General features: G+C 46.8%; 1 protein-coding gene across 1 annotated transcript in view; it reads right to left on the reverse strand.

Annotated features, from left to right (window-relative positions):
- LOC134065810 (centrosome-associated protein CEP250-like) overlaps positions 1-17,105 on the reverse strand; it is a 138,748-nt gene that overhangs the window by 106,778 nt on the left and 14,865 nt on the right. Inside the window, exons 5-7 of the mRNA XM_062520898.1 lie at positions 12,928-13,011; positions 12,418-12,609; positions 1,023-1,163 (exon numbers count right to left, since the gene is read on the reverse strand). Of these exons, the coding sequence (XP_062376882.1) occupies positions 1,023-1,163; positions 12,418-12,609; positions 12,928-13,011 (417 nt within the window). The remainder of the gene's footprint in view (positions 1-1,022; positions 1,164-12,417; positions 12,610-12,927; positions 13,012-17,105) is intronic.

Below are 17,105 nucleotides of genomic sequence, written 5' to 3' on the forward strand. Positions count from 1 at the left end.
CTGCTCCATGTCGCCGTGTCACCGTGCCCTATCTCTGATGTCTTGTTCAAGGCCGGGTCCTGGCACGCCACCAAGCAGCCCACTGATATGCAGATCAGCAGATCGGGAGCCGGCAGCGGCTCTGCATGTGTTCGTTTGTGTGTGCGTGTGTCTGTGGGGAGGGGGTGTGTGAGTGTGTGTGTGTGTGTGTGTGTGTGTGTGTGTGTGTGTGTGTGTGTGTGTGTAGATGGGGGGGGGGGGGGGGTGGCTGTGGGTGTGTGCTTATGAACGTGCCAGTGTGTGTTTTCAAGCTGATGTACTTGAGAGAGCATCTTACTGGGCCTTTGAACCAGTGTGAGCTATCTGCAGGCACACATGCTGTTTGCGTGCGTGCTTGTGTGTGTGTGCGTGTGTGCGTGCGTGTGTGCGTTTGTGTGTGTGTGTCCCAGCTTTGGGTGAAAAGGCCACTCAAATGGGGGAAAAAATGTACACAGACACATACTTATTATTTCTCATATAAACTGACTGTCTAATGCTGTCAGGTCTCATATCACTGTATATTACAGAAATGCACAGGCCCTCCTATGAGAAGAACCGCTAGTGGTAGGCTCGCTCAACTTTGCTGAACCCATGTTTCGCCCCCTCTGACTAAACCCATCTGACACTGGCAAAGAGCAGCCTGTGAAACAACCCCCGTGATCAAAGGGCCCAGCACTGGGAGGAGAAGAGCGTGCTCCCTTTGGTATGAGTGTGTCAGGCCTTAGGAGGGGAACAGGAGAGAGAGAGAGAGAGAGAGAGAGAGAGAGAGGAGGGAGAGAGAGAGAGAGAGAGAGAGAGAGAGAGAGGGAGAGAAAAGAGGGAAGAGAGAGAGAGAAAGATAGAGAGAGAAAATAGGGAGGAGAGAGAGAGAAGAAAGAGAGAGGGAGGGAGAGAGAGAAAAAAAAGAGGAGAGAGAAAGAGAGAGAGAGTGAAAGAGAGAGAGAGAGAGAGCAGAAGAGGGAGGAGAGAGTGAGAGACAGACACACAGTAAGGCTGTACTGTACCTCCTGTCTGGCGGCGGCGTGGTTCTCCTTTAAGACGGCCAGCTCTTCACTCATCTGTTTCCGCTGCTCCTCGCTCTCCTCCGCTTTTCCCTGGTGGTCTTCACCGAGCGGATCTCTCTCCCACGCTAGCCGGCCTGCCGTCTGCCGCACACACACACACACACACACACACACACACACACACACACACACACACACACATACGTACACACACACACACACACACACACACACACACACACACACACACGCACACACACACACACACACACAATCAGATAAAATACAGAGACAGGAGAGTTCAGAGGGCCAACTGACTAATCATCTGATGGCCTAACACATCCAGGGCCCAGACTTGGCCTGAATGCGAGCGTGATCCATCCCAAAGTGAGGCTTCTCTTTTTAGGAAAGGGCACCTAAACGCTAAACAACTGCAATCTAACCAAACTATGTTTTTTTTTCTTTTAAAAAAAATCACCACCTAACTTAGGACTCACATTTTTTTCTGTCTGTTTCTATGACCTATAAACACGGACGAGAGTCACGGGCCTTTCCATAAATCATCCCCAAAGCAGCCGGAGCTTCACCGGGGAGAGAGCCTGCACATCCCTCCTGCCACTCACCAAGGTCAGCGGCGGGGCGTTTAATGTGTTTAATTAGCCAATTAACAAAGGCAACCTTGCGGAGAGGTTCATTTCTCAGGCCGCTGGCTGGCCGGGCTGTCCGTCATTTCGTCGCCCCGGTAATGGGGAGAGACAGTGAGGGAGGAGAGAGGGCTGGAGAGAGAGAGAGAGAGACAGTGAGGGAGGGTCGGAGAGCAGTGGCCTTCCTGGATCTACATCTGCTCTCCATCTCCACAGGAAGAGAGGCATAGCTCAGGCTACACACACACACAGAGACAGACATACACACACACACACACACACACACACACACACACACACACACACACACACACAAAAGACAGACATGCTCATATACTCGTATATATATACTGTACACGCACACAGGCACACAAACACATGCACCCACCCTGACTCATCACACCCACACAGACTCTAACATAGATACTCACATACACACACACACACACACACAGACTCAGACTCAGACATACACACATAGACATAGTGTACTGTACACACACATATATAGTGAGACACATATGCACAGCACACACACACACACACACACACACACACACACACATGAACACAGAGATTCTGGCGCGCACACACACAGACATGGGAACAGAGGGCCGTGAAATGGAGGGTCTCACAGATTCACAGAGCTCGTCTTCCTGCCACGACCCAGGAGAGACCCACCACATCTGGACTTAGACATGGCCTACACACACACACACACACACACACACACACACACACACACACAATTCACACACACACACACACACACACACACACACCCAACCACACTCACAGATACCAACACTTAGACAGAACTCTGAAATATACACACAAACACACACAAGACACCAGCAGGCCTTTTTTGGGGTCATTTCATTTAACTCTGCACTGCACTTTCAACTCTACGCTTGCCTTTTGAAAACCCAAACATATCCGGCACACAGTCACTTCCGATCTGTGCCAGATCACAGCCAGATGAGGGCCAGACCCGCTCCCGCATTAACTCCAACATGGGAACCTTCTTTCACAAGCCCCTGAGGAGTGTACACCGAACAGAGGAGCGGAGAGAAGAGAAGAGGAAAGAGAGAGGAGAGACAAAGAGAAAGAGGAGAAGAGAGGAAGAGAGAAGAGGGGAAAAGAAAGAGAGGAGCTGGGGGAGATTTCGGCGGAACAATGGACATTTAAGGCTGCACGCCCCCGCAACCCTTCCTGCCCCCCACCGCTTCAAGCGCTCCCTCTCCCCAAAGCTCTTGATCCTGACACCCCTCCGCCCTCCCCACACATCACCTCCACCCTACCACACACTTGGGGCATGGGACACATGGGGGTCTGAGTTTGTGTGTGTGGTTGGGGGGGGTAGGGTCAAATGCGGTAAAAATGAGAGAGATGAATGAATGAGGGAGTGTGTGTATGTTTACACACACACACACACTATATATATATGTGTGTGTGTGTGTGTGTGTGTGTGTGTGTGTGTGTGTGTGTGTGTGTGTGTGTTGGGGGGGCAGTCAGGAGTGGTGGTGAGTTGAGGTGGAGGGGGTGGGGGGATCTTGGCAGTGATGCAGATTGTAAATCAAGGCTAAAAAGAACCTGTATTTTTCATCAGTTTAGCAGATGGAGCCAGTGCTCATCTTTCATGTGATTGCATGCAAGCCGTATGGAAAAGTCTGTCATTTTGGGAGTGGGGGGTGGAAAGGTGGTGCTGCTCGTGTGGGTTGGATGGGGTTGCGATGTGGAGTTTTTGGTCTCAACCAAAAAACAGTGAAATGTGAACAACCAGCCAACAACTCCTACGCTTCTATGATTCTTTGTGCTTACGGTGATGGTTCTCTTCGCTTGCGATCGCATAGTATTACTATAAGAATTATTATTCTAAATGTATAGTTCCTTCTGCGTCGCATATCATAGATGATGTATAAGCGCCTTGCAAAATGTGTTCAAGATGTGCTTTTCAGGGAGAGTGCATTCCTCACAAACATGCAAGACTCTAGAGGACTTTGACGATAAAAAAAAAAAGAAGAATCCCATCTAGTCTCGACACAATACATTTAATATTCATAGTGTTTTCTCCCATCGCTCGCACACTCTCAACTCTTTGCCTAAAACGCTGTTAATCAAGGTTCTGTTTCAAATGACAAAATAGGCTGGGGGTCTGCCAGGGGTAGGGGCAGGGGGTTTGGAGGGTGTAGCAGTTGCCATGATATGGTAATTTGCTGCAGATATATCATTTTCTGAATAAAGGGCTGAAGCCTGTGATTAACTGAGGCTCGGCCGTAGATGGCACACTGATTAATTTCACCCTCTTCAGCCAATGCCAAGGTCTCTGTGTAACCCCACCCCTGCCCCCCCCCCCTCCTACCCCGGCCCCCACACACACACACTCACCATCCCCGCAGCATCCATTTTTTCTTACCAAAGGGGGAAAGATTAAATCAGTTCCTCTTATTTTTTTAATTTCTGAACAACCTTGTGTAATTTTTCTCCTTTAGCCTGTGTAACGTTTGCTCCAGCAGCCCGGTTGGTCTCAGCCATCGCTGAACACCCCCCCCCCCCCCCCCCCCCCATCCCCCCATAGTAGTACACAGTGCACACGCTTTAAAGAGCACAATACACAATGCGGCACCTTAGCCCCTGGTGATTTGTGCACTTACATTACACACACAGCCAAGCAGCGCTTCTCGGCGGCACACACACAAAGAGGGGAGAGACGGCGTTGCAGCGAACACAGAAACAATGCAGTGTTTGCATATTTCCCCTCCACGTTTACATTCTTCTGCCAGGCCGTCTCGTTTGAGAGCACCTGCCTTTTTTTTTTTTTTTTGACAGATGCATAATCCCGCTAAACAAAGAATCAAAGGGAGTTTTTCCAGCGTCGGCGAAGGCCCCGCGAACCGTAATGACGAACATGCCGGTAATTGGCCGCTTCGATTTGATATCTCCCATATCTCCTAGGGTCTACCTTTGTCAATAAAGCCGCCAGTTACTCCACAGCACTGAAGGAGAGGGGAGAGGGGGGGTAGGGGGGGGGGGATCAAATAAGAGTGCTTGCATTAAACAGGGTTGCCAGGCTCTGTGCACAAAATGCTTCATTTGTTTACCGCCCTATCAATGGAGCCATATCATTTCCTGTTGTGTGAGAAAAATACACACACAGACACATACTGTAGAATACAAACACACACACACGCACAAACACAAACACACAGATATATTGGCAACCTTATTAGGGTGGAAGAAAGCAAAGCGAATGCTAGGTCCACTCCCCTGTGCAGGAAAAACACAGTTTAGTGCTGTGTGTGACAGGGACAGAGGGGAAGGAGGCTGCAGCTCGCATGGCGCTTCACAGCTGAATTCAGACGCACAGAGACATGGAAAATGTCATTATTCAACGTCCTGATGGAAAAATGGAAGTCTTTCCTCTCTCTCCCCTCTCTCTCCCCATCTCCCTCTTTCCCAATCTCCCCCCTTTCTCCCCCACTCGATTTCCCTCTCCCCTCAAATTTCCCTACCCCCCGCCAGTTGATTTATCCTCAAGGCCCTGACAAAGAATTCTATTCCCTGGTGACATTGTGCTTATAACCTTTACGCACGCCCTAATCAGCAAACATGCTTGGGCTGGTGTACCCCGTGTGTAGAAAATTGAATTTTTGAGAACACTTTTATTTAGAAAAATGATGGCAATAATAACAAAACGAGAAAAATGCGAAAATATAATAAGCAAAATGCAGATCATTAAGGTGGCATTTTTGCTTGTTGATGCAAGCGAAGAATAATCAACAATCCTGGGCTAATGAAATTAGAGAGACGCAGGAAACGTGGGATGATCAAATTACACTATTTAGTTAATGACAAATGAGAGCCGCTCGCAGCTAGGTCTTTTCATTTGGTGACATGCAGGGCGAGAAAACCACCAACGCCGTCGTCTGAGAGGACATTAGAGAGGTGGAAATTACATATCCCCATGCAAGGAAGGGGGGGAAAAAGAAAGAAAAACTGATCGCCTTTATTGATGGACAATGTCGTAAAGCCATCATCCTGTTTATAGACATTTAATTGAAGACAGCATCAAACGATAAACTAAGAAACATGCATGGTTGACTCCTCCAATTCGAACCATAAATCACCCTGATGCTCAGACAAGTCGTCCAGACACAAATTCTGATGATAGATGACCCATTTAACTTTGATTTTTGAGAGCAATGAGCTCGACGGCAATACCTCACACTGGTTCACACACACGCTGCCACATGCAGGCTCACAGGGAGAATAGAAACAGAAAAGGGAAAAGGAAAAAAAAGGACTCCTACTCCCTACTTGGGCAAGGGCGCTTTCGAAATAATCTCGCAAATGACCACTATTAAAATGCGGACTTTGCAGCCGTGTTCAGCCACAAGCTGCGGGATCTGTGCAAAGCCTAGTCCACATTAGCATCCAATAACACTCAGATGATTTGTGACAGAGCGGCCATCAGCGGACAAATTCATCAGCCTATCGGTCTAATGACACGTACATATGCAGCACCATAAATACTGGCCTAGCAAGGCACCCACGCATGCAAGCACATCAATCACACTGGATACGCCAAGGGTTGAACAACGGCTAGGCTCTGGACGAAAATTAAAAAGAATACACAAGCTCTCGCAATCGTTTGTCATCAGTGGTCTAGATAAAACAGGAGGGGGGAAGGAGAAAGTCCTTCATCTCGGCTGCTCACAATTAAAGAAATTACAGGCTCCTTGTTAGATTCCCAAGTCATTATTATTTCATGGTCGTCTCTGTCCTTTAAATGAGCAAGTGTCTTGTGTTCATTGGTGGCAGTGAATTATTCATCCTCAACATGCAAAAGCAGTTAGTGGAAACAGATAAAACCGACAGCATCTGAATACAGTAGGAAACTCCAGCAGCTGCTGCATCCCCTCTTGACTGCCTGCCTGTGTGTGTGTGTGTGTGTGTGTGTGTGTGTGTGTTGATGTGTAAAATTATGTCTTTGTGTGTCTGTCTGCAAAGTTCATTTCCATGCACATGTGTGGGTGAACACGTGTGCGGTTTATATGGGTTCAAGTGAGTAAGGTGGTGTATGTGTATATGATTGCCTGTATTGACTGAGCAGGTAGGTACGTTTGTGAACCAGACAGCATTGGTGTGTGTGTGTGTGTGTGTGTGTGTGTGTGTGTGTGTGTGCGTGTGTGTATTCCATGTGTATGTGTCTGTATGGGGGAATCCAACAAGGGATTTGGAGCTTAAGCATTCTACCACAGGGCCAGGGCAGGGCTACTCTCCCTCAGGGACCAGTTTAGCTGCACACCGTAATGCCAGCTTTCCAGCCTTGTTAGTAACTACTGTGAGTGAGTGTGTGTGTGTGTGTGTGCGCATGTGTGTGTGTGCATTTCATGTATCCCATGGGTTGGGGTGGGGGTGGCGGGTAGGGGGCCATTTGAAGCAGATTAAACATTCAAATGGCTCCATTAAGAAAAGACACCATTTGCAGGCTCCCTAAAGCACATCCTATGACAGCTCTGCTGCAGCCTCGTGATTGGCCAAGACACTGCATAGGAGCCACCGCTTCTCTGTATTCAGCACAGTGTTTAATTTCACACACACACACACACACACACACACACACACACACACACACACACACTAATCTGGTCATATCTGTCAACCTCTATTGGACACACATTTTGATTGCCTCATGTCTTTCCTGTATTGCCATCACTCGTATGTGTGTGTGTGTGTGTGTGTGTGTGTGTGTGTGTGTGTGTGTGTGTGTGTGTGTGTGTGTGTGTGCGTGTGTGTGCGTGTGTGGGTGGGTTTGTGTGTATGTGTGTGTGCGCGTGTGTGTGTGTGTGTGTGTGTGTGCGTATGAGAGAGAGAGAGAGTCATAGGAAGATTTAGAGAGGAACAGAGAGAAAAGCAAAGGGATATAATGAAGAGTGAGAAAGAGAGAGCGAGGGAGAAAAAAGGAGAGTGATAGAGAGCCGGGCTCTAGCCCTCCACCTCTGCCTCAGAGATACACCACCAGCATCTGGCCCCTGCCAACCCCCCACCAGCTGAGGGCAGAGAGAGAGAGAGAGAGAGAGAGAGAGAGAGAGAGAGAGATGGGAGGGGGAAAGGCAGGGAGAGAGAGAGCGGAAGAGGGAGAGAGAGTGAGTGGCCATATTTAGATGGATGATCCAGGCGCGGAGAAGAGAAAAGCCCCAAACAGCGACCTAAAGCGCTCCCTCGTCTTCACATGCTTGATTTCACCTTTTAATTAGAGCCATTAATCAAAGTGGGCCCAGAGACACAAGGCTTCGCACAAGTGGCCCTTTCCCACTCCCCCCCCCCCCCCCCGCTACCCTGACGACACGACACCTTGCCACCTGTCAAAATTACAGCTTTCACTTCACGCGCCATCCCTCACGGAGTTAGCCTCTGCAAGCCTGGCTGCGTCCCCCCACCGCTCACTGTTTACAGTGCTGTCTTACCCAGGATGCAGCGCGGCGCGGCACAGCGCAGCACGAGCAGGCAGGGGAGAGGGAGACAGCGTCCAGACGCTGGTGAGAGGGGGCAGACCAGACAAAGCCGCCAGGCCGACTGGCCCGCTCACCAGGGGAACAGGGGGCAGACGGAGGAGCGCTGTGTGTGTGTGTGTGTGTGTGTGTGTGTGCGCACGGAGCAGACGCGGCTAATGGCCATTCAACTCCAGATCAATTCCAATTAAAGGCCATTAGTGCCGTTACCGCGGCGATGATTATTGTTTTTATAATTCAGAAAAACAAAGCGCCCGCACGTCCTTGGCCGAGGCTTTGAAAAGCAAGGCCACAGATGGGCGCTTTAATGAACTTGCCTGATATAGATTTTTGTTTACTTCAATGAAATGTTGTACAGTGCACACTGCACAATAGCACGCACTTATGTATTTCTCTTATGTCAGGCCTTGGCTGTGAACAAAAAAAACACTCACATTTTGTGATAACTACATTTAGCTATTTAAGCACCTTCCTCAAGGATGATATGAATGAGTTGCTACAAAGAGAGAGAGAGAGAAAGAGAGAAAAAGAAAGAAAGAAAGATTAGAAATATTAATCTTGTTGGAGAGGTGCTCGCTGAGATCTCCATATAAACCTGATCATTCTCGGCCACACGGTGCTACTGAGGAATGGCACATTAGTGTTGAGTAGAAGTTAGTCTGCCGTGTAAATCTCCCGGTCACCTCTTGACCACATACAGGTGTCTGGCCACTCTCCCATCTCCACGGTGATGAGTAAACAGAGCTGGTCGGAGCTGGTCCTGAGCAGTAACCCCTCCACCCCGTCACGCCTCTCCTCCTGCCCCCATTCTGTGTGCCACCCCTCTGCTGCCCTGTCCTGGCGAGGAAATGCCCCCCTGTGCCAGTCCAGATGTGTTCCGCTCCGCAGGGCAGCCGGGCAGGGGATGTCAGGGGGCAGCAGCCCACCCCAAAACAGGAGCGCTGCCCACTCTGCCAGCCTCCGCCCTCTCCACTCCTCTCCGCCCGTCTCTGCTTCTCTTCTCTTCTATGGCTGGTTTAAAAAAAGCCCCACGGCTCAGTTAACCTTTCCACACCACACAAAGCACAGGCGGCCGTCTTCCCTCGCAAGCGCACCGCCTCACCATTCAACCTGACAAGACGACACCTGGAGGCCTGCGCTTTTTAGACGGACATGAAAAAAAAGGCTAATGATACGCTTCTATGCCCAGACAGAATATGCGCTCTCTCTTTCTCCTCGTTTTCCCCCTCCTGTCTCACTCCTGCGTTTGCCTTTTCAACCTCAGCCATCGGAGGCGTGCAGGCGGGTACAGTGTTTTTTGTGTTGCTAAATGCGAGAGGGGGTGTCAGGGGAGGGTGCTTTCAGAGGCGGCCTGATCCAAAACTGCCCTGATTCACTGATCAACTTTGTTATGGCTTTTCACAGGCCCTCGTTCTGGCTGTTGTTCTCGAAAAAACATGGCGGAGCTCACCGTAAATGTGCTCCAAAACTGATAAATAAAGTGGACATGCATCGGTTCTCCAAGTGGAATCATTACCGAATTGCTAAACATGTTGATTGAAGTGCTTGTCGTCTTTCTGCTTGTTGTTTGCTTTTTAATCGTACTTGGCTGGCAACGACACAAATGGAATTGATGAAGTTCCCTCCCGTAGAGAAGCGTGTCATAGTGTGAGGATCAAACGCGCACATTCCCAGCATTCCCTGGGCTCAGGCAGTCGTCAGCGTGAGCGTCCTGACATATGATGTGTAGGGAGTGAGCGGCGCTCGCGGCTCAGATGCCTTGCGTTGATTACGAATCCCTCAGCACCAATCAGCGGCGGCCATCTTAAGTGTGACTCGACACCTTATCAATCACGGAGGGCATCCTTTTGCCACCTCAATCTCTAGCTCGTCTGAAATAGAAATTTCTTTTCTTCTCTTTCCATTTTTTTCCCCCTCTATCAAGATTCAGAGAACCATCCGTCCATTTCACAGACCACAGCAGTCTCTAAGGAATTCAGTCTTTTTCTACAAAAAAAAAAGAAAACAACATATCTCACACAAACATGCCCATATTGGTCATAATTATGGATGGGTATTAATAATACAGAAAAAAATATTAATCTTAGAAGTAAACACTAAGAGGCTTAAAGGAAAATTGCAAATAAATCAGATTATCCTTTAGGAATATCCCCACAAAGGAGGTAGGCAGTAATAAGAACGCGAGGCATCCTTTCTCATGCACGGCCCAGACAGGCAGAAATAGCAGCCCAGGCAATTCATAAAGCACTTGGCTCGGGCGCATACATATTTCACCTTCAATTTTATTTTTTCATCAGTCTCCGAGCCACAAAGGAGATTCAATTAGGCTTTGTGATTGGGGCACTGGCATTCTGTCGGGTCATTCAAAGGTTAAATAATTCAGTGCTACAAACATGATTATGCTACTGTACGATTTGATCAGATTCACTGTTTATCATGCAAGCGATGTATTTTTATTTTTTTTTCACCGTGGTGGTCTCCAAATCATGTCAGTTTAGAAAATTCCCTACAGGTAATTTGGGAGGTTATTTTTAAAACTTCCCCCCCGTTGCTAAACTGCTTATGTTTTACATAGCAAAAGAGAGCGGGAACAGGAGCAGGAGCAGGAGCAGGAGCAGGAGTCGGGGAGAGACAGGCAGGGAACAGCACATTACAGCTACTCAATGATGCTGAAAGCGAGGTACACGTTAAATCATTTTTATATACTGAAGGTATAGGCACCGTAATGTAATTTCACCCCCCCTCTCTGTTTCCTCCGCTCCACACAGAGAAAGGAATAATTAAATACTGGCTTTGGGATGTCTGGGGCCGCTGTCCCTTTGTCTTGTCTTAATCCACCTGTCATTTAGCCCATGATGTACGGCTTCAGGTATTGTTGCGCTGGTAGGCTGTAATCTTTACTGGAAACACACGCAAAATAACACAGGGAACAGGGACAGGCCAAAGGGCCGGTGCACACTCGCACAGGTACGCTTGCGTTACGTGTTTGTGTTTCCTGTTTACATTACCAGCGCCCAGAAACGGAGCGCTCAGAAACAGAACACAACAAAACACAACAAAACGCCGCCAATCCGACCGTATTCTTGCTGGCAGCAGAATTATTGTTGATTTGTTGTTTTTATTTCCGGATTTGTTTGCTAAATAGATATTGTGAATATTTCCATCTTTGTGTGCTCCCCTCTCTCTCTCTCTCTCTCTCTCTCTCTCTCTCTCTCTCTCTCTAAAAAAACGGAAGACGAAAAACGCAGCAGAATGAAACCTCCAGCGTCCCACAATTCTTTGTAATCATAGTTTCTCTCGGGTGGCTCTGATGCCTTCCACCTGCTAGGCTTGGCTCAGGCGCTGGAAGCCCGGGAAAAACAGCCTCCACAACAAGGGAAAGGTAAGAGTCTGAATAATGCATGAAGGGAGTTTTATATTGGGAGTGATGCTTGTCAATCACGTCGGTCTAAATCAAGACAGCCAGGATGATTTCCATTTCAACTAGCCGATATTCAGGACGGAGGTCGGCTCGGCGCCATTCCGTATCGTCAGTCAATCTCGGAATTTTTGCCAGACGCAATCCCAAGCCACTTTTTAATTAATGTTTTTGAGGACCAGATATAGAATAAGAAGAAGAAAATAAGAAAAAGAAAATAAAAACCCTCTGACAACCCAACCTATATATGCAATGTCTGTATTTACATGTGTCTATCACTGAGCAAACAAGCTCATTTAAAAGTTCATATGCTAATGTGTGACATTTAAAGCAAACTTTACACGGCGAAAGGACATACAACAAAAAAAATTCAGATTCTTTTCCAGCCCTGAAACTTATGCGTCTTCCATATTTATGATCCCCCCTCCTCAACAAAAAAAAAAAAAAAGAAGAAATTTGACACCTCCAGTGGATTTGCTGAGTTAATCCCTGTAAGCACATAGGTAGAGGGCTTTCTGTGTGATGCAAAAAAAGAGTCAAATAAAGGAAGTGTTAATTTAAAGAAAGGCCGTTGGACAGATGCAGTTGGGATGGTGTGAATAGTTTACAGGGGGATGGTGTTTGGAGCTGTGCTGTGACATGCTTATATCTCTGGGTATAGGTGTGATAATTAGACTGAATGCACAGACGCGGGAAGGGCATAGGGGTCGTGTGTGTGTTTTGGTGTGTGCGTGTGTGTGTGTGTGTGCATGTGTGTGTGTGTGTGTGTGTGTGCGTGTGTGTGTGTGTGTGTTTTGGGGCGTGCAGCGGCGCGTTACCTGGCCTGTGGCAGGTACATGATGGCTTCTGGTCTTCTCCAGCTCGGCCTGAAGCTGCTGGAGCTGAGCTGACAGCTGGGCCACTTCGGCTGCCACCTCCTCGTCCTCTTCCTCCTCATCCTCTTCCTCATCCCTCATGTGCTTCTCGCATCTCGCATTCAGCTGGCCAGTCTCTGTCAGCTTCACATGCTTCTGAAGGCCAGGAAACACACACACACACACACACAAGGAAAAGACTCAGCATTAACACACACACAGAGGGGACAACACACACCTGATACACACACTCACAGCAGGTAAGATGCTACTCTCGGCAGAGACTGAATTATGGATGTTTCACTCATCAAAAGACTGGCAGCAAAGACAAGGCTTTTCACAGATATTTGAACACTTAAAGAACAGACGTAATCTGTGAGATATTCTCACACAGTTTTCTGAGAACTGGAAGTGGAAGTGAGCATTAAAGGGGACATTGATTGGGTGCGTCGGACGATGTCATTTCCTCCTTACCTCCGCAGCCGAAGTGTCTCTTTTTTCTCCGAGCGACCAGATTCTCATCTTGTGTCTGCGAGCGAGCTCTTTGCTCTTCTGGAGCTGGGAGAGTTTATACACAAGAGAAACCACAATGTCAACCAATTGGACCTCACTTAAGCAACCTTGATGATCGATTGGTCAGGCAGTGGATGAGCAGGACCCCATTTCAGCAGCATAGTGTGCAAACCACTCATTCATTAAAAGATGCTCTTCCTTATTGATTTCGGCTTAAGTAATGAGAAAGCTTATCCGAAAATCTTTAGCATTTGGGCTCAAGTTAAGGAAATCGATGCCACTATTTCCCATTTGAACAACATATGCGAATTTTATGTACAAAAGACAGGACAAATCCAAAATCGGATAAATCAATAGCCTTTTGTCGATACGACATAAAGCTGACAAATGGTATTTTAAAGCAATTAAAGTGAGCTGTAAACAAATGAAGGCCAATCAATGCAGATGTCTTTCTATTATCACTGTTAACACTCAAATAAAATATGCCAGATCCATAATTCAAATCTCAAGGCCCTTACGCTCCCCGTCACTCAACTGAAGCACAAAACTTTCAAACCTCCACAGTAATGACAGTTACACTCTCATATCTTACTTTGGCCTGACTACAGACTCTTAATTTCATTCTTGCTTTCAAGCGAGTCACCTAAGTATAAATATTTGGAGATGGTTCTCAATCAGCACATTCATTTCTGTAGACTTTTTCACCTTCCTTTAATCTCCAGTCACACATTTAAAATCTGAGAGACGGGAGCTTCCTGAAGTGGCCTGAGAAGTCGATAGTCCAAGTCAGGCAGCAATCCCTGCCTACACAACTCCGAATAGAGAAATGAAGAGACGAACAGCTTTCCCCTCCCTCCATCTCCGGCGGGTTCCTTCAAAGTTCAATCAATTAATCTAACTTAATCTCGAGCGGTCGGCATTGTGTGGCACTAAGTAACATATCAGCTCTAAGTCAGGCAGTGCTTAGAGCCCAGGCCAATCAGCACTCTCCGGTGAGTGGAGCTCACCTCTCTGTCCACCAAGATAGCACTCACTCAGACACTCCGACGCTCACACTCTACTCTACACCATCTGCACCTGGGCAAATGTATAAAAATGCCCCCCGCAATTCACACAAAAACTAAATTGAGATTTTATCGATATAAATAATTCAAATCCACTTAAAAATAGATATGTACATAATGCAGAGATGTATTACATAAATGACATTAAACAGAATCACAAACTGTATTTCAAACAGCAGTTTGTCAGCACAGTAACCCCGTACGCGAAAATGTCATGTGTCCGTCTCTGCTGGTGTCTTTTTGACCGGGGTTCATCATGGGCAGTTGGACTTGGCCGAGTCTATTACCGAGTGGACAGACCTCATCTTTAAGGAAATTACCTCTGCATAGATCAGCCTCAAAAAGCCTTGGGGGGGTCTCTTGCTGATGGCACAGTAGCAGAGGTGAGGAGTGCGTCAGTCAAGCTAAGCTCCCAACAACACATCCCAGGGGTAATTGGTTTTGTCATTAATATTCATATCAGCTGTATCTGTTTTTCCCCGCATCTGCCACATGTTTGATACGATACATCAGGTGCTTATTAAAAAGAAAATCCAACCATGTATACTGTTTATAAATATATATATATATATACACACATACATACATATATACATACATACACTGTGTATATTCACAAAGGACTCGCTCAGATCAACTAAAAGAATTACAGCATTTTGACAAGACAGCTTTGTTTGTATAAGTATACAATCTTCAATGCATTTTTCCTCGATGTTTTTGAATGCTTTTCTCCGTCTCTGTCTCCCCATCTAAGCTGGCTATACTGCTTTATATTGCAGGGTCTGGTTTAATCACGTGTAAGAAATGACTCGCTTCTTCGTCCACCAAGCATGACATTTCAATTCTGCAGCCAATAAAAGTCGAACATGAAGAAGGCTAAAATGATCCACTCTCCTGGAAGCCCGGGGACCCAGGTTACCATGGTGAGCTACCTTGTCCATGCATACAAGGTCAAGAGTGAGTGACCCATCTATGAAGAAAGCTCAATCTCACCACATAATCACATACAGGCCTAAGCCGGGCTGCTGCTCTTCTGAATCCAGCATCACAGGCTTTAGACTGACCGCAATATTAGCTTTTACTTTGTCACAAATGAGAGCATGTCCAATGCATTGTATTAGTGCTGTTCGTGTTTTCCTAACTAAAAATCCATGAAAAACCTGAAGAAAAAACATCCATGCATATCCTCCCAGATTAGTATTGTAGATGACACTTTAATATATTTAAAACGCCTGACCTCCGTATTCAAACTGGTCTTATTTCTGTTTTGACACAAGCGTTCAGATAAAGATGCTTTTGTGAATATGTCTTGCATTACACTCGTGGTGGGAAAGAGGGCCCCTTTTGGTTGTGATTCTGACGGATTTGGAGAGGTACTTATAAAATATTCAGGATGAAATTGCAGTAACAGATGCCAGCTGTCATGTGCAAGCAAGTGAGTGTTATGACAAGCGCCTTAAAACATTCATGCTGAGAGGATAGTTTATGAAAGTATTCATTAACTCCAAGGGACCGTAATATTTCTCTTTCATAACTACAATGCTTATGCCTGATAACAAAGCCAGCGCAAAAATGCAGAGCAGAGCAGCAAGGGGTGTTTATGATAAGCCACTGACACAGACAGACGTGCGCAAGCATACACACACACACACACACACACACACACACACACATTCACATGAAAAATGTAGAGCAATTCATCTTTATCACAATACCTTGTGTGAATTCGATCTACATGTGGAAGAGGAGGAGACACACAGAGACAAAACACACACACACACACAGACACACACAGACACACACAGACACACACAGACACACACAGACACACACACACACACACAGACACACACACACAGACACACACGCACGCCAAACTTTGCAGGTCATGGCCAATTCTGGGTCTAAATTGGCATTAATGATTGATTCAGAGTGGTCAAGGGGTCGTCCCTCAGGTGGCTAGCCGAGTACCCCAGGGAGAGAAATCCAGTAATGACCAGTAATGATTGGCGGGGCTGAGCCCACAGACGTAACATAAAGACATAATAAAAACCCCTCTGCTTCCCCAACACATTCACACGCCTTGCCCAGGATGACAACCAGAAACGGCACTATACTAGAATATTTTACTATTCTGCTGCAGGCCAACATCAAGGTCTGGGGCAACCGGTTACATTTTAGGAATGGAATCCTACTAGCTTTTACACTCACAACAATTTAACTCATGTCTGCGTGCTCAAGTTGGAAAATGTAGACAAATGTGCCGTCGTGGCGGTATCATCAGTTGTTCCACCTTTAACCACCTGATACAACCAACCTCAGATGATCAGCTATGTCACTCATCGTCAGCATGGCTGTCATAATGTATAATGTAGTTATTTCACATTTAGGAGTCATAACACCATCTTACATCAAGCGTTTAGGTCATGTAGGTGTGGAGACAGAGGTAACAGATGGAAACATGACAAACTGGGCAAAGACGGTTATCATGAGTACCAACAACATGCTAAATTACACATTATACATGATTATGCAATATGCATGCCCGCATCAGCTGTCAAGACTAGTTTATGGAATTGTGTATCATTAGGCAATATTGACAAAGCCCTACAGCTAAATCTGAATCTATTAAGAATTTACATGGTGAACGGCGCAACGTAACTTAAAACTGATACTCCCCATTTTACCTTGACAGTAAGCAGACATTTTCAAAATAATCGGTTTCCCTATTTTAGTCTCCCCACTAGCCTAGACCAGACAATTCTATTAGCAATTCTGATGGTCGGTAGCACTCCAATTAGGAATCTAATTCATTTCCGCACAATAAGGCAAGGGCATGGGAACGGCGCATCAGCAGAATTTGATGAATTATCATTTCCGTGGCGTTGGACTCCCATCAGGCCCATGTTGGTGCGTACCCCCGAGCTGCCACGCACAGGCCCGGGGCTCCATTCAAAGCACATGAGGCCATTAGACAGAGTAATGGACACTTCTTATGCAAAGTCGACTCTGGTGAGGACGCTGCCCAGCTACAGAAAATGGGATTAAATCATGCTAACTCCTCAAGATTGAACT

Source organism: Sardina pilchardus, chromosome 19 (genome assembly GCF_963854185.1).
Source record: "Sardina pilchardus chromosome 19, fSarPil1.1, whole genome shotgun sequence".
In the NCBI taxonomy this organism is placed as follows: domain Eukaryota; kingdom Metazoa; phylum Chordata; class Actinopteri; order Clupeiformes; family Clupeidae; genus Sardina; species Sardina pilchardus.